Source organism: Citrus sinensis, chromosome 4 (assembly GCF_022201045.2).
Source record: "Citrus sinensis cultivar Valencia sweet orange chromosome 4, DVS_A1.0, whole genome shotgun sequence".
NCBI lineage: Eukaryota > Viridiplantae > Streptophyta > Magnoliopsida > Sapindales > Rutaceae > Citrus > Citrus sinensis.
The window spans coordinates 9,283,766-9,303,060 of NC_068559.1; the positions used below are offsets into that span (position 1 = coordinate 9,283,766).

Here is a 19,295-nt window from a genome sequence, read left to right on the forward strand (position 1 = left end):
ATGATTCAGAAAAACTTTCAGAGGAAGAGCCAATATTCACCCTCTCTAAAGACCAACTCGTTGATCTTACAATAACATGTGGACCATTATTCAAACCTTATGTTGATCTTTAGAATAACATGTGTACCATTATTCAAACCTTATAGAAAGATCATCCTCCAACTTTTAAGTGATAAACAGATTGCTCTCACTGCCTTAATTGACATTGGAGCAGTCTCATCAATTATCTATGGAAAGTGCTTGCCCAAAAGTTATCATGTCCCTACATAAGTCAGTTTTGCAACAGTAAGTGGAGACTAATTCTACAGTCATAAGTACACAAAGCCAATTAAAATTTTACCATTTGGTGAAAGACATAATTTCTTCAGTTATAACCAAACAGGAGAAGATTTACTGCTTGGAATAGACTTCTTTAGTCTCTTTGCCCTGTTCACTTTGCACTCAGAAGGATTTGGCTACACATTAATAAATCTTATTGACCACAAACCTCATCTCTTCATGTTACCATGGGTTCAGCAACAACCCATCTTTGGGAAGGGTGATAAAGTCAAAATTCAATCCACTCCAGTCTAGAAATTTGAACTTCAACACAGAGAACTCTGATAGTGTTGTACAGATATACCAAATAAGTTCTAGTCTAGAGAAATTTTTTTTATTTAATTGCCATACAAAGAAGGATAGGTTATGTCACATCAGACAACTTTTCATCCAAGAATGCCCCATGATGAGAAATTATGCAAACAAGAGATCTAATCATTCTCGGACCTCAAGCTTATCAGGTCATCCATGTCTCATTAGGCTAGCTTAGTGTTTTATGTAAACAAACATTTAGAACAATTATGAGGGAAAAAGAGATTGGTCATTGATTACAAGAAAATAAATAAGTGCCTACAAGATATTAGGTATCTATACCTAGAAGGACTCATCTTTTGGAAAGAATAATATCTGCAAAGTATACTCCAAATTCAACATGAAATCAGGATTTTGGCAGATTAGCATAAAGGATAAAGATAAGCACAAGACAACATTTGTGATACCACATGAACATTATAAATGAAATGTCATGCCATTTAAATTAAAAATTGTTCCATTAGAACTTCAACAAAGGATGGATGAGGTATACAAGCCTATATAAGACTTTTGCTTGGTATACATTGATGATGGCCCAATTTTTAGCTGTAGTGAGGAAGAACATACTAAGCATCTTTTGACTTGACATACAGTCATGATTTCGCGTTATCTGAATCACAGATGAAGATTGGATTTGAAGAAATTGATTTTTTGGGACTTCACATCACGAATGGACACATCATCTCATAACCACACATTGCAGAAAAAATATCACAATTCCCTAATGAATTGTCAAGTAGAAAATAGATTTAATAATTCTTGGGAATTATAATTATGCAATATATCACACTTCGAATCTCACAAAGCTGATGAGCCAAATTTCAAAGCACCTAAAAAAAAATCTTTACCATGGTCGGTAGAAGTAACAAAAGCTTTAAAGGAATTAAAGTTGAAATGTCAATCACTTCCACTTTTAAAGATTTTTGACAAAGGACACCTCATTCTCAAAATAGATTCCAGTAACAATTACTGGGGTACAATACTAATTGAGGAATTCAAAGAAAACAAGAGAATTTGTGGCTATAAATTAGGCAATTCACTAAAGCTCAACACCACTACCCATCATCGAAGAAAGAAGTCCTAGAAGTCATCAAGGCATAAAAAAATTCCAATTCTTTTTTTCTCTCACTCTATTTGTGATCGAAATAGATTAAAAGTATCTTCAAAAGTTACTCGAGAAAAGAAGGAGAAATTCCAGACCTTATAGTTAGCAAGGTGGTCTAAATCCCTTTCAAGGTTCATATTCGAGGTAAAACACATAAAAGAATAATCCAATACTATTGCAGACTTTATTTCCAGACCAATAACAGCATTGTCGATGGCTTCAAGCAACACGATATTACCTAAAGAATAGGACATGGAGAAATCCCTTTTTATCTATAACATACTAGGATTCATAGTAGCACTTACTGAAAAAATCAAATAACAAATCTTTGAAAAGGTTGTTCACTATCATGAATATCTTGAGAGCTCTGACGATACAATTTGGCGCTTATGGTCACTCTTACAAAAGTTTGAATACAAGCTAATCAAGATAGGAAAAGGAAGTCTTAGACTTTTTGAACCATTTCCTAAGAAGGATTAGATGAATAAAGTGGTATACAGAGTCTGCACAATATTTCATCATGTTATTGATAAAGATAGCAATTAGGAACATTTTGTTGTATTGAAGCATCATCATTGTCATATTATGTCTTCTAGTTATAGATAAATCTATATCCTGTAGCTATAGTATTTGAACTACATTTTATCCACAGAAGCCGAAGATATGCTAAAGGAAGGTGGTTTGGCAGACTCTTTGCTCTTATATTTAAAGACATCCTTACACTCAAATTAATCAATGGATACTAGTTAACTCATAGTACTATTGTCATAGTACAGTTCAAATACATAAAGGGAATAAATAAATTACCATTAGTTAAAATGATAGACCATAATCACACACGTGATGACACACAGATTATGTGAGGTGGATGTTTACATGCTAGAAGAGCTTTGGCAGAAATCTATGGTATGGAACCCATGTATAACATTCACAGTCTTCTTTCTCCAAATGTACAAGTAACCCTAGATCTCTTCTACAGAGAAGAGATACGAAAGGACAGTTTCACAGTAATGATCATTATGAATTGGAAATGAGAGGATTATATGATAATTAGCTACGAACACAAGGAAGAACGTGAGAAATAACACTATTATAGCGACCTCTAAGACTACCAAAATAGAGGGAAAGATGGCTAGATTGTTATGGCTCGGCAAAAATATAACACTCCACTAAAATATTTATTTAAAAATTTAAAAAAAATATTGTACTTTTAATATAAATATGAATTCTAAAAGTAGTTTACAAAACAACAAAAACTTTCTTAGTAGAAGGCATACAGAGATTTCTTAGTATATTTCAAAACTTTTATTATTACACAACGCTGAAATACTTATTTTTGATTAAAACAAAGCTGAACCTATCAAAAAATCTCAAGGTCGGTTATGCATATATGCACTTCGTCTTGGTTAGGACTTGGTGCCAACTTACCCTGCTCATCGTTACCTGAAATGTAAGGACTTTATTAGCTAATGTCTAGTAAGATAACACTTGGATGCATGTATAACTTATTATGCATATGGATGATCATATTAAGTTTTTAAAAGAAACTTACAAAACAACTTTATTAGGACCCTAGGTACGTTGCATTACAAGGCTGGTACTTTTACTCTTTAAACAATATGTACTTGGGCCTCATTAGTTGATCTTTTGGGTGTTACGTATCGCCGTCCCTAAAAGATTTCTTTTTACTTAGCTTTGAGGGCTTACCCTCCTTAGAAACTTTGCCACTTGGTAGTACAACCACTTATTTTTTATAAATTCATTTTCTGAAACATCTTCTTCATAATGTAATCCATGATATGCATGTATTCAATGCAACTTATGTCATAACATTTGAAGTTCCTAGATGCATAACAGAATTAACACACAAAACTATTTAAGAACAAGATTCTTTAATACATGCGGTATAGCCTACCATAGTATAATTAAGTATAAGTATCACAGATTATGCGGCAGAGTCGATCATAACATAACTAAGTATCGTAGATTAGGTGGCAGAGTTGACTATAACATAACTTAGGCGGCAGAGCCAACCATAACGTGATTAAGTATCATAGATTAGGCGGCAGAGCCGACCATATAAGAATTTAGATTATAACTAATTACATCATAATAGCCATCACAACATAAAGGAATGGTTAAAATTAAAGTTAAGTATGAAAAAATTTTTGTCCCTACATTGCAGTTGAAATGTTACTTACTTCTTGATTTGACTTCTCTAGACCTTTCTAAATTAAGAATTTTTCTACTCTTGATATTATGAATTAGAAGAGAATGAAATTTCTAGGTTGAATTGAAAATTAAAGGGGGTAAGGGGTATTTATAGGATTTCTTAAAGCTAATGGATGGCTAGGATTTTGTCACCATAAATCTTGATCAATTGTTGAGATTAACATTGATAAAAACTTACTAAATTCTAGAATTTTTAACTTTCTTTACATACTTCTTTTACATCATCACTTATGTCATTACTTATGTCATTGCTTATGTCATCATTACTTATGTCATTGCTTATGTCATCATTATTTAGAATTAAATATTTTATATTATTATTATTTTAATACTTAAGGGAGCTTATTAACTTAAAATAAATTTTATTATATTTAAGTGTGAAAATTGTACCTCACAAGAAAATTATGATTAAGGACCAGGCTAGACCCAAGAAGACCCTCAGCCATTACAAGTTGTACCTTCGCCAAACTTATAGATTAAAAAGACATATTTGTACAAAAATTTACTAAATAAGAAGAGGAACACATGCACAACAGGAACCCTTCATGGAAGTAGCACAAACTGAATGGAAGTAGTAATGGACCCTAACAGCAGAAGCAATGGTGAATAATTACTAATAAATAAGTGACAAGTGTGTAAAGTCACATATAATGTCTAGTGAGTCATTTGTATGAATAATATGATGTGCCATAAAGGGTGTAATTAGTTGTAAAGTAAGATTCCTTAGAAATAAAGTGTAATGATGTATTCTATAAAAGGAGATTCCCTTGGTGCTTATAAAAAGGACTCTCTACTAGTGTGTTGATCATCGATCTGAAGACATCTGATTGTATTCTCTCTGTATAATAAAATCTGCTTGTCCTATTTTGGTTATTTTCTTTATACACACACACACACTCTCTCTCTCTCTTTAGTGCAAATGCGAACGTTTTTTTATTAAATGCATAATTAACTTAACACCATATGGAGTTATAGTATTTTATCATCATTACCATAACACTATATAGTGTTAAGCTAACTATATTAAAGTTAATGATAAACTAAATATAATAAAATAAAGATTTCAATATAGGACAAAATACATTGCATTGGAGTCTATTATTTTTTGTCTTTTAGTTATCTCTATATGTAATATGATTAGAAATCCCTAACACACACATATATATAATTTTTCTCTAGTGGTGGGCACCTTCACTATATTAAAGTAAGGATGGATACTAAAATAAGAAAAAGAAATACATATTTCAATACATTGGAGACTGTGTTTTTTTGTCTATTAGTGGCATCTTCATTTTGTTAAAATGAGAATGCCTTCACTAGAGAATTATTATTATTATTATTATTATTATTATTTAGAGAGAGAGTTTCCAACCAGGGATCTGCGCTTTATTAAAATAAAAGATAAGATAAAAATTAAAAAACACAAATTTTAATACACTACAAGATATAAAACAGTGCATTGAAATTTATGTTTTTTTTTGTTTGTCTCTGGTTTTAATATAGTTATGAATTCTTGATTGGAACACACACACACACAAAAATATATATAATATAGACACCCTTATTTTTTTTTATGCGGACATGCTCTTAAATCGTATGCGCACCCACACCTGAGACGACTGGTATATTTTTCACTATAGAGGCGACGTTTATTGATTTCTGTTATGGGTTTATGGCATAAGGTGCAAGTTGTTTTCGCTGCATAAAACTAAAGTAATCTAAGGGTTTTTGGAAAAATAGAAATATGTTATGTTAAAAGTGACACAATAAGAACTTTGAAGAACTACAACCCCAAGTAAAGACAGGAAGGAAAATTGCTAAATATCAAGTGAGATACAAGAGAGTACACAACAGTTTTGGGCTGATAAATAAGCGAGAATATGCTTAATGCATCATATTTCAGTTAAGTATTAATTCAATTTTTTTACATAATATATTTATACATTTATTTATTTATTTATTTGAATTGGGTGGAACTGTATATTGTCAAGCTCCTGAAGTTCAGTATAGGAAGGAGATCATGCAGGACATTATTTGCTACTCGTACAGGCGGCCGGGTAGGTTCATTTGGTAACATTTCTCTAGCCAATCCGTTTTGCAATATCATTTAATACACAATTTATTAGTCCCTTGGAGGCCTTGTTTAAGAACAACTTGGCTGAGGCCCCCTTGCGTCTTTATTTTTCAGGTTTTAACTAGTATGCATATCTGCATTAACTTGAAACCATCAATGCATGCTTGACTTGTTTTGTAGGTTTTAACAAGTGTGCTTGACAATAACCAGAAACCTTCGAAGGTTGGTTTGTGCAAGAAAGTGAGATATTCAACAAATATGCTGTATAGATTTGCATTGTTGTGCCCGTCATATATTTTTATCCCTCTGACGAAGCAGAAACAATAAAAGAGCAAAGTTCTGAAGTGAAATCTGATTATTGATGAAAATTGTTGACAAACTAGGGTTTCTTACCTTTTACATATAATGCAAAATCATCAAAAGGAGCCAAATTAATTAAAAAATAAAATTCTAATATCTTCCAGTATATCATACCCCCAAAACAGTCACATATAGCCCAAGTTAAAATTTTAAAAAAGTACAAATGTCATGTACTTATAGACTTGGAAAGGTCAGACACCTGTAGCGTAAGTAACAAACCTGACAAGGCACGAAGGTCATGTTCTACATCACGCACTTTATAATTACAGGCTGTGGCCTCATCTCATAAAATGCTCATCCTTGGTTGGTCTGGTAGCCAGAAAGATATTGAGAAAAGATGTGAACAGGATTTTGATAATAAGTTATTTGTCTTCCATTCAGCTGATAATTATTAAAGTCTTCCTATGATTGCTGTAATATGTCTTCTCTTTATAGTTACTTGATGCGGTCCCAGTCAAAGCTAATTAAAATAGATTTCTCTTAGGGTGAGAATAACCACAAGTAATTGAATTTAATTGATACTGAACTCTTTTATTCTTGCTGTTGGAGCTCATTTATACTTAGAACAATATGAAGCCATCACAATCTCAATTGATCGTGATTGTTGGCTGATTCTAGGCTGACTTATTCTCTTAAACTAACAGCTAAATCAAATAACAATAATTCAAATAATAAGAAATCAAATAACATAAAATCAGCAAGTGAAGATTCTTTGGAGACCAAGTCCATCCGCAAAACTAGTGGAGTGCACATGTGTCCCTTCAGCTACCAAGTTCTCATGCAGCAGCTCATGTGTATCCTTGATACAGGGTATTAGGCTTAGGTACCCTTGATGAGCGTCGAGGCCTATCATCCTCCCCCCTGGAAGTGGTCCCTTGTCCACAAGGGACAAATGAGGAAACTTCTGCGTAAGCTCTACAACATCTTCCCACGTTGCTTCTTCCTTTGTCAAACGTTTCCATTGCACCAAACATTGTTCCACAAATTTGCCACCTCTTTTAATCCAACGAACATCAATAATTGCAGCAGGTTCTAAAATGATTAGCCCATCATCATCAACAGATGGCAACTCAAGACCAGGGCTAAGGTTATCACTAATAAATTTTTTCAGCAATGAAACATGAAAGATTGGGTGCACACGAGACTGAACTGGCAATCGTAGTTTATAAGCAACACTACCAATCCGTTCAAGAACTAGATACGGACCAAAGTATTTGCTCGCTAATTTCTGATGAGCACACCGAAAAACCATAGCTTGACGATATAGCTGGAGTTTTAAATAGACCATATTGCCAGGCTGAAATTGAACATCACGACGCCTTTTGTCGGCTGATTGTTTCATGCGATTAATGGCAGCGGCAAGATTGCTCTTCAACAATTGAAGCAACTCATCTCGAGTTAGCAGGGCCTGGTCTACTTCATGAACCGGAGAAGAGCCTTCATGATACATGGGCAAAGTGGGAGGTTTGCGGCCGTAAAGAGCAAGAAAAGGGGTCATACTAGTAGACTCATGATACGTTGTATTGTACCAATACGCTGCCCAAGGAAGGTATGAATTCCATTTGCAAGGCCATTGGTGAACAAAGCTCCGGAGGTATTGTTCCAAGCACCTATTTGTGACCTCCGTTTGACCGTCGGTCTGCGGATGATACGCCAAGCTCAATTTCAATTTGGTTCCTGACATTTGGAAGAACTCCTGCCAAAACTTACTAATAAAAATGGGGTCTCTGTCGCTGATGATCGACTCTGGCATGCCATGGTGTTTAACTACACCGTCAACAAATCGTTCCGCCACTGTTTTTGCTGTGAACGGATGCGTTAAAGCCATGAAGTGCGCATATTTACTGAGCCTGTCAACAACAACTAGGATGGTATCCTTCCTTGCGAGTTTGGTAATCCCTCAATAAAATCAAGTGTGATATCATCCCACACTTTGCAAGGAATTGGAAGAGGTTGTAGGAGACCCGCTGGCTTTAGTGTGGAAGCTTTTGTTTTTTGACAAATAACACACCTGCTAACATAATCATATATTGTTTTGTACATAGAAGGCCAGTAGAATTGAGTTGCCAAGCGTTTGAACGTGCAAAATACTCCAGAATGGCCTCCCATCTTTGTGTCGTGTGCTTCAAAGATTAACGTTTCTCGCAATTTGAGCGGCACCACAACTCTGCCTTTGAAGAAGACTAATCCTTGACGAATTACATATGGCCTGGTATCTTGTGTATGGGCCAATGATGTTATTCTTTTAACATAGTCATCTTCTACAGCAGTGTGTTTAATTTGTTCCCAAATTGAAACCTGCGACACAAATAGATGGTTAAGTGTTGCATTGTCAGGACGCCGGGAGAGAGCGTCCGTTGCCATATTCTCCTTGCCCGGCCGATATTGGATTTTATATTCAAACCCCATCAATTTTGCTATCCATTCATGTTGTTCTGGTGTGGCTATGCGTTGCTCCAAGAGATATTTTAGGCTGCGCTGGTCTGTCTGGATAATGAATTTTCTTCCCAATAGATACGGTCGCCATGTACGAATTACCTCCACTATCGCCAACATTTCTTTAGCATAGGCAGACCATGTTTTCTTGGAAACACCAAGTGCTTTACTCATGAATGCGATTGACTGACCATTTTATTGTAGGACTGCTCCTATCCCGTCTCCCAAGGCATTTGTTTCAATGATGAAAGTGTTGTTGAAATTCGGCATAGCCAAGGTAGGGGTGCTGGTCATTGCTTTCTTTAGTTTGTTGAATGCTTCCTCAGCTTCCATGCTCCACTCAAATTGCCCTTTTTTTAACAAATTGGTGAGAGGTTTTGCTAGCAGCCCATATCCCTGCACAAACTTTTTGTAATATCCCGTTAGTCCTAGGAAGCCTCGCAATTCGCTGATATTTTTTTGTAGTGGCCAAGAGACCATAGCAGCAATTTTTGAGTCATCCACCTTCACACCATGACATGTGATGATGTGCCCCAAATATTCTAACTCCTGCTGTCCAAAGTGACATTTGCTTGATTTAATAAAAAATTGGTGCTGCTTTAATACCTCTAATGCTTGTCTGACATGATCAAGGTGATAACTCCAAGAGGGGCTGTATATTAGTATGTCGTCAAAGAAAACTAAAATAAATTTCCTTAAGTACGGCCGAAAAATAGAGTTCATGATTGCCTGGAATGTTGATGGAGCATTACAAAGGCCGAATGGCATTACCAGATACTCGTAATGGCCGTTGTGTGTTCTGAAGGCTGTCTTGTAAACATCTGTGGGTTTGACTCGGACTTCGTGGTACCCGGCCCGTAAGTTTAGTTTGGTAAAGTAAGTGGCTCCATGCAACTCATCCAACATGTCATCGACGGTTGGTATAGGGAATCGGTCCTTGACAGTAACTTTATTAAGCGCACGGTAATCAGTGCAAAATCTCCAACTTTCATCTTTCTTTTTCACCAAGAGCACAAGTGAAGAAAATGGGCTGGTACTTGGTTGTATTAACCCTGAGTTGAGCATCTTATTGACTTGTCGTTCAATTTCATCTTTTTGGAAGTGAGCATATCTGTATGGCCTTACATTAACAGGTTCGATTCCCTCCTTTAATGTAATATTGTGCTCTATCTCACGGCTTGGAGGAAGATGTGTTGGTTCTTGGAATAAAGTTGAATACTCCTCCAGCAAACTTTGCATATCAGATGCCATCTTGCTTAGTGCGAGTTCAAGCCTCATATTGAAGCAAATTGTGAAACCTTGCTGCCTTTGCTTAGCATCATGGGAAATTTCAGTGAGAGAGGCCAATTGTGGAGCCTGAGGGCCAATACCTTGCAGCTGCCGCTTTTGGTTCTCCCAATCAAATTCCATTGTGAGTTGCTTCCAATTACACACTACTGAGCCCAATTGCTCCAGCCAATGAATCCCAAGTACCAAATCTAACCTTGTAATGGGCAATGCATACAAGGTAAGAATAAAGGGAATATCTTGCAAGAATAGTTGTACCTTTTTGAACTTGCCCTTGCATAATAACGTTTCACTATTAGCTACTTTTACTGAGAATCCTGAGGTAGGAAGAACCAGTAGCTGTAACAAATTTGCCAAACGGCTGCTGATGAAATTGTGTGTTGAACCACTGTCAATCAGTACCACAATTTTGGAAGGCCCAATTTTGGCAGAGACCCTCATGGTTTGAGGAGCGGTCCAGCCCATGAGAGTGTAGTATGTGATTTCGGGTTCAGTTTGAATTTCTTCTGTTTGTTCATTGTTTGCGTTTTCATTATCAGCGGCTCCAACTTCAAGTAACAGCAACTGTGGTCCTTGGCACTTGTGACCTGCAGTGAAACGTTTGTTACAGTTGAAACACAAACCAAGTGCTCTTCTACGCTGCATCTCTTCCCATGGTAGCCTCTTGATGCTGCTTGTTGTTGGGGAGCGATTGGTTGTGGTTGGGTTCGTTACTGCTTGGCTAACGAATGGTGGCCGTGTTGTTTTCCTTTGACAAGTCAGCTGTTCATCTCTCATTCATGCGAGTTTGAACGCATCCTTCAACGTTTTTGGCATGAACATCCTAATTTCATTCGCAATCTCCGGTTTCAGGCCCCCCATGAAGGTTCCCACAAGCGCCCCTTGTGTCCAGCCACTAACTCGGTTTCCCAATCTCTCAAACTCTCTTTGGTAGTCACGGAGAGTCCCTATTTGTTTTACTCTTGATAAGGCTTCATTGTAATCTTCGCATTCCATAGGTCTGAAGCGAGCCCAAAGCTCCTCCATAAAATCGTTCCATGTTACCAATTTATTTTCCTCACGATACGCACGTCGCAGCCATTGCCACCATTGGTTGGCCTCTCCTTCGAGGTGAAAGGAAGCAAGAGACACCTTCTGCTCGTCAGTGGACTCTTGGTACTCGAAGAATTGAAGTATTCGGTTGTGCCATTCTGTTGGGTCGCCACCTGCAAACTTTGGGCACTCAAGCTTAGTAGATCTTGAAATAAATTGTGGTCGGTTACCTTCTTCACTTCTGCTATATTGTGCAAATCTTGAAGATTCATAATTGTTGAAACTCGGGGTCCCTTTGGATGCTGATATAGACCCTGCTAGTTTGCTGAGAGCAGCTTTAATTTGATGCAGTTTATCACTCATCCCTAGTTGCCCTTCTTCCATTCATTTCATCCCTTCTTGCAGATGAGTTATGTCAGCTTCCACACGGTCGAGTCGATCTCTGTTGGTAGTCATAGTAACTTGCTCTGATACCACTTGATGCGGTCCCAGTCAAAGCCAATTAAAATAGATTTCTCTTAGGGTGAGAATAACCACAAGTAATTGAATTTAATTGATACTGAACTCTTTTATTCTTGCTGTTGGAGCTCATTTATACTTAGAACAATATGAAACCATCACAATCTCAACTGATCGTGATTGTTGGCTGATTCTAGGCTGACTTATTCTCTTAAACTAACAGCTAAATCAAATAACAATAATTCAAATAATAAGAAATCAAATAACATAAAATCAGCAAGTGAAGATTCTTTGGAGACCAAGTCCATTTGCAAAACTAGTGGAGTGCACATGTGTCCCTTTAGCTACCAAGTTCTCATGTAGCAGCTCATGTGTATCCTTGATACAGGGTATTAGGCTTAGGTACCCTTGATGAGCGTCGAGGCCTATCATTACTGCAGCCACGTAGGCTTGTGCTGTTCTTAAGGTACAATTAAAAGCTTGGTTTACATATTTACCTGTACAAGTTTTTATTTTGGCCACTATGATCCATGTGGATCACGTAGCTAGACCTTTTTGAAAAACATATTTCCATAAAGTTGTTTCAATGTTGTATTAATAAGGCTCCAGTGAAAGCGAAGGGTACATCAAAATTAAGTATCCCGTAGTAAAACTTTGATTCTCCTCCTGTCTAATCTAGTAGCTGTTATTCTATTTTAACAATTACAGTTAATGCAATATAAACATTTATTAATAAAAAAGATTAGAAATAATTTATGAGTTTATGATCTGGAGCTACCTTTGTAACTCGTATTCACGATTTTCTATTAATTCATTTTAATATATGTGAAGACATTGGATTTTACTTCTGATGTTAAAAAATCGTTTTCATATTGTATGTGTGTGTGTATTTGATGCAGCGTAGTGACGACTGGAGAGTACAGAAAAGATTAAAATAAAAATTAATAGCATAAAATTATATTAAACATTAACAAATAAAATTATAAATATAAACTAATTATTTATTAATAATTTATTTAATAATTTTAAGGTTTAAATCTTTTTTACATAGTAACAGAATTACAAATTATCAGAGAGTCAATAGATTATTACCTCTTGAAGTATCTTACAAAATCCTAGTTGTTTTAATTTCTTCTATGTAAGCCTTATATTAGGGTAATTTGTATTTCAAGAAATTTTATAATGAAGCTGTACTAATTTTGCTCCTTTTGTAGGAGGTTGATTAAGGATATTGCTTTAGTCTCGGGAGAAGCTTGAGGGGACTATGAAGGGAATATGGATGGACAGGGCAGGATCGGAAGCCTTGTCATGAATGAACTTGCATTCTGTAGAATCATGGTGTAGAGTGCAGGATTTTTTTTTTTTAAATTTTATTTTATTTTTTATATATATAACTTTTACATTATGAATTCACAATTGGATTCAATGTAATGAAATCCAACAGATGAGGCTAAATTAAATGATAGATGAAGTAAAATTTAAACAGTGACATTTGAGGTCTAAATTTATCTCATCGGCTCTCAATAGTTACTTTTACAGTAATTTTAATGGGTAATTTTTAGTGACCTCCCTTGAGGTTTGGTGTATTAACACATAGATGGAATGTATTGCTGTAATTACAGACACCTCCCCTACCGTTAGTATAAAAATACATAAAACGTCAGTATAAAAGGATAATTATGTAAAAGCATATTTAAAAAAAAATATTTTTATCCGATAGACAAAAAATTTGACCAACTTGCTTGCCCAGCCTTGACCAGCTGGCCACGGCTCCACCAGCAGCCGGTTGTGGTGCTTTGCCACTGCCGGAGTCCCCTCTTCGCGCTGGCAACCAACCCCATTCACTGCAGCCTCTGAATTAGCTCCGTCCACCGCCAAATATTAACCCAAGAGCACGGCTTGTCTCACAAAAACTAATACCCTGCCGTCGCCACTTTGGCCATCGCTGACGCCATCCAACTGCCGCTGCCATCACCCTTGAGCCACTGATGATGATTCCAACTCGGATTGACTGGCATGACACCCCGCCAATTATTATTTTGCTTTGAATCGTTTGTTGTGTTAGTCTATTCACTTGAAAAGAAACCAGCCCACAGTTCACAAAAGACCCAACCAATCACAATAGACAATACTCCTATAATAGTAAACCCACTTTCCCCATCGGTGGAACATAAGAAATTAAAAACTGCTTCGTTATTGTTATACAATAGACGCTTACACATGGACACTGCAAACGCAATTGGCTCAACGGGTCAACTCAGCTCAGCTCCAGCTCCAGCTCCAGTCTGCGACAGAGCCTCTTTATACCCAATACACACCATCAAAGCATCAATGACCATTTTATTGAAGTGGGTTTTCAAATATTTTGTTGATTCTGATGCTGCTTAGTTGGAGATGGAAGAGAATATTGAGATGAGGAGCTCGGGTCGCCTTGGCGTCAGATCCTGGGTAGTCAGAGGGACTGGGGGAACAAGAGTGGCATCGGATACTCAGAAGATGTTGAATTAGCTGCTTATCTCAGTGCTATGGGTCCAGATCCAGGTGGAGGTTCATAGTTGCCGCTGAGCTTTTTCCGTGGGTTCTGATTTATTATTTTTGCGAGAAGGTTATTTTAGTAATTTTAACAGTCCACTAACAGTCAAACTAACTGATAACTAACGGTAGGGAAAATATCTGTAATTACAGCAATACATTCTATCTAAGTGTTAATACACCAAACTTCAGGGGAGGTCCCTAAAAATTACCCTAATTTTAATTTTATTCTTATAAAAAAATTATCATTTACTCCCGTAACGCTTGTAGACATCCATAATTTTTAAATTTTTTAGTTTGGTGTTTGATTACTACAACGCAAATACCTGATACACCTTCGATCGTGAGACCCTCTACTTTTTAGTAGGTCATAAGCTAGATCAGAATCATTCTCAGTAAGTTCAGAAGAAGTGATTCCGTTTCTTTTATCGGATCCGAGTAAAGACCAGGTCTTGAGCGACCGATCCGACAGACCGTCAATGTTCAGCTTCTCGGGCCAAGAATTACTGCGAGCTTGTCAAACAAGGTTTGGTCAGTAAGATTCAAATGTGTCATGATGAAGGAGGCCTTATTCTTTTGGGACTCAAATGCGTCATTATATAATTAGGAACCTAGCATTACTCTTCCGGTAGATACTTTGTTGCTCTTCTGAACCTTGCTTGGAATGCAAGTTCTAAGCTTAATAATTTGAATAGGAATATGACCACGGACTTTGGAACATATAACTTTCACTAAGCACCAGCAAAATTGAACCCCAACGTAGTAAATTCAACATCTCAATCTTTCATCTAATTGATATTGATTATGAAATTGCATTTACTTGTCAACTAAGAAAACTTTACATATTTTTCACCAATAATACAACTTACGCATTGACATCTTTCCACAGCCATTCATGATACAACCTGTCCTGCAAATCAATCCCTGTCCTAAACCCGACATCCATCTGGAAGTAAATTTCGCTATTAACATGACAACAAAAACATCATTAATTTGTTTGAGCACGTCTTATTGCCAAAGAGCAAAAAGTCAGCATATATATATATCAATCTTACCAAACAGTCATACGAAATTTGGAGACAGATTGTTCTTGATGACTGCATAAGTGGTCAAGTCCAAGTACTGCATAGCTTCTTCAGGGGTCAGTCCTTCAAGGAAGAAATTAAACAAACGTGAGTGCGTTCCTTGCATCGCACTCACACACTGAGCCAACGTTCTCTTCTGCTGTTCAGTGCTCAGCTCTGTCGCCTCTACCAATGGCAGTAAATCCCTCTCTTCTTCCTCAAAGTGCTCTTTACAGTGCTTCTGTAAACAAAGAATATTAGACCCCTCATGGCCAAATCATAATTGATTAAATACCGAATCTTTTATGCACGTTGCCATATAGGCAAAACCACAAGAAGAAACCAAGTAAAGCCTACAAATCAACACAGATCTTAACTTTTACTAGTAACAATTTTACATCTTGTTCACCAATCAGCAGTTACCTGTAATGACTTGAGCCGAACAGAAAGATTGCGAAGTGCTTCTTGATAGGCAGGGCTTCCACAGTCTAAAACTCCAATGGCCTTGATGTCTTCTTTGATGCCATTCATTATTGGTAGGTCCCTTGCATGCTCCTCATTCGCAGCCTTGCACAGTCCTGTACCATCATATCCTTCATCAGCATTATGCTAGATTCTTTTCCAGACAAGAGAAGTATAATTTGAAAACCTGTAATGTTTGTTTTTCTGACTTTAGATAGTTTAATTGACTTAAATTTCAAACAGTTAAGTTATTAAGTTTATTTATTTTTTCAATTTTAATTAAAATTTTCAGTTATTAAGTTATTAAGCCAATTATTTTAGCTTTTTGCTTAATCTAAAAAGTCTGAATGATATTATTAAAAGATATTCTCTAAAATACCTCCATCTAGTTAATTAATTTTCATCCTTACCTAAGTAAAATTTAATAATTAGCATTACTACTCATCTCTATAACTCGTGATAATATAATGATAGACTATTAGTAGTTTTATAATTTGAAAACCTGTAATGTTTGTTTTTCTGACTTTAGATAGTTTAATTGACTTAAATTTCAAACAGTTAAGTTATTAAGTTTATTTATTTTTTCAATTTTAATTAAAATTTTCAGTTATTAAGTTATTAAGCCAATTATTTTAGCTTTTTGCTTAATCTAAAAAGTCTGAATGATATTATTAAAAGATATTCTCTAAAATACCTCCATCTAGTTAATTAATTTTCATCCTTACCTAAGTAAAATTTAATAATTAGCATTACTACTCATCTCTATAACTCGTGATAATATAATGATAGACTATTAGTAGTTTTATCTTTTTATTTCTTCAAATTAGCATTATTTATCTTCACATTTTTTTATGAATATTCATATAAAAACATCATAGAGATAAGATATAATAAAATTGATTAACATACACTAATTAACAATATCAAAGGATTGTATTCAATTGAACATTAATTATATTATGATCACATATTATCTTATTCATGTTCTTTGAAATGTTTATTATTTATTTCACATTTATAATTTGTAATCATGCAAATGTAAAAATACATGTTTTAAGATTTTTTTTTAGTTGAAAACAAACAACTTAATATTTATTTTTAGTGATTCAGACCAAAAAATAAATATATCATTCAGATTAATTCATCTATATTCAGAATTCAGATTAATTCAAGTATATTCAGATTTAAGACAAAAAACAAGTACCACCTTATTTTCTCACAAAATAAGAATAAAAATAAATAACAAAATGAACCTAAAAATAACTTATACATTTTTATTTTTTTTGGGCTTAGAGATCCTATTTTAACATTAAAAAAACAGATTAAGAATCAAAGATAAATAGAGTAAAAATGTTTCTTCCAATTTTTTAAAGTTATCAGTTCATTCACTTTCCATATCAACATCAAAGATTTTGCCATTTTTGGACAAATGTAAGAATTTGTCAGCCTCGAATGAGCCATGAGGAAAACAGGAATAATTAAATAAATATTTTTAAAATAGTTAAATACAAGGAAAAAAAAAACAACAACAACTAAACAAATGGATTATTATTATTTTTTTGGTGTTTCAATTAATAAAAATTATATTTAAATACAAAAAGAGAAGAAAAAAAAGTCCAACGTGGCATTTATTTAACTCTTCCTGGTGAGTAAAGATCGGGAAAAATCCACTACAACAGCAAGGGAAAAAAAATCAATAAACATATTGTGATAATGATAATAATAATTAGAAAAACCACCCAAAATTAAAAAAAAAGAAGAAAATTAAGAGTTTTAATAGGGTGCAACGCGAAGCATGATGATTGAGTATAGCAGTACCTCGATCATCCTTCTCCAAGCCAGGAAACACAACTCGCTCCTCCATCTGAGCGTGCTCGAGCAGCAGCTCCAGCAGCTGCGAGTAGGTGCTGGCGAACTTTTTGAACTCCATCTTCGGACTCCCCACCGTCGGATCCCCCGCCTTCTTCCCTTTCCGCTTCGCCAGATCCTCCGCCCACCTCACCATCCTCGCCAAATGCCACCTCAGACTCCCGTGCTGCATCCGCATCATCCTCACCACGCGCGGCGACACCTCGTCGCCGTCGTCCGCGTCTCCAATATTATTCAAGCTTGGCTCCGGGAACTTGCTCTCGACGAAATCGAGCAGCGTCTGGCGGGATCCGGACACGGATTCGGATCCGACCCGGAGCACCGTCGGGACTTCGGTCTCGAATATCGGGTTATCGCAGGGGATGAAACGAGGGGAGATTGATTTGTAGAGGAGGGCGAAACGGACGTAGGCGGTGAGGATGCTGTTCGGGGAGCCGCACAATCGGACGGACGGGGTGGGTTTGTTGACCTTGACAACGCAATCGTAGGGTGCGATCTCGGCCGTTGATTTCTTTGAAGTAAAAGCAGCGGCAGTAGTAGCAGTGGTCGTAGTGATGGTGGTGGCAGTAGTAAAACAGTTCCCCATTTTGTTAAAGAAAGATCTGGAGGAGGCTAAGACGAGGTGGGTGTTACTGTCAAAGTTAAAGACAGCATGAACAATTCGAAGAGTGTCTTGCACGAAAGAAAATGAAGAAGAAGAGTGGGATTAATGAGTTTGCTAATGAGGAGGGGCAAAAAAACAAAAAAAAAAAAAGAACAAGCATCAACTGAATGCTAATCAATAATTAGAAGCTGTTCGCCTATATCTGTGTGGGCTTGATGTGATGTGACGTCTTGGTTGTACTGATAAAAGTGCAAGTGCGGCAGTGACGTAACTGCGACATTTATACATACACATGGTGGGACTGGCGGGGATAAGGCTTAACAGACAAGATTTTGGGAATTTTATCTTTTAAGAACCTAAAGTTTTGTTTTATTGCATAATAGCGTACTTTATTCCACATATTCTTATACAATGACATAGCAGTGCGATTAGTAGAATTCTCGGGATCTCCATTGGGATTCGGGATTCTATCCCATTTTAGGATAAATTTGGCATAAAATTTATTTTGATATATTTTGTATGAGGATTCGAGACTCAAATTTATTCTGATTCACTGTTCGGACATGATACATGAAGTTTGAAAATTCCAATCGAAATTTTGAATGTTTTGAAATTTAAATTCTTAAAAATGTATAATAAATCGATTTGATGGATCATATAAATCCTATAGGTTGGACATTTATGCAAGTCTTTTTGATAAATAATATATATAATATGTCAATTATAAATGTATGACATGTTCGTTATAAGCATATAACATATCATTTATATCATAATTTTGAACATGTGATAAAAAAATCTTGTCATTTGGGATAATTTAATATTTTGATTAGCATTCAAAATCTTGATTGAGCCGAGATTGGTAAACATTTTTATCTTAATTTACTGTTGAAGATAAGATTCGACAAAATAATTGAGATATGATTACAATCAGGAAATCCCAACTCATCCCATTCTATTGCCAACTCTACACAGTAGATTAAACTCTTCTTGGATATGATGAGCTTTCTATTTAGATCATTAAGATCTCAATTCAATTGATTTTGGACAGATATTAGTATAATTAAACAAAATACATACGCATCAATCATCTATTTTAGTGAAAAATCATCACGTATTTTTTAGAATTCTTTGTTAAAAGTTTTCAAT

At 35.7% G+C, this 19,295-nt stretch overlaps 2 protein-coding genes across 2 annotated transcripts; both read right to left on the reverse strand.

The window, feature by feature from the left end:
- Window positions 1-10,901: 10,901 nt before the first annotated feature.
- Window positions 10,902-11,540, reverse strand: LOC107176398 (uncharacterized). Its single transcript, XM_015528835.2, has one exon. The coding sequence runs from the start codon at window positions 11,538-11,540 to the stop codon at window positions 10,902-10,904; it is 639 nt and encodes a 212-aa protein (XP_015384321.2).
- Window positions 11,541-14,907: 3,367 nt separating this feature from the next.
- Window positions 14,908-18,579, reverse strand: LOC102610611 (uncharacterized). Its single transcript, XM_006485125.4, has 4 exons — window positions 17,492-18,579; window positions 15,635-15,789; window positions 15,203-15,452; window positions 14,908-15,109 (listed from the first exon to the last, which is right to left on the reverse strand). The coding sequence occupies exons 1-3, from the start codon at window positions 18,126-18,128 to the stop codon at window positions 15,210-15,212; spliced, it is 1,035 nt and encodes a 344-aa protein (XP_006485188.1). The 5' UTR covers window positions 18,129-18,579; the 3' UTR covers window positions 14,908-15,109; window positions 15,203-15,209.
- Between the last annotated feature and the right edge of the window lie 716 nt (window positions 18,580-19,295).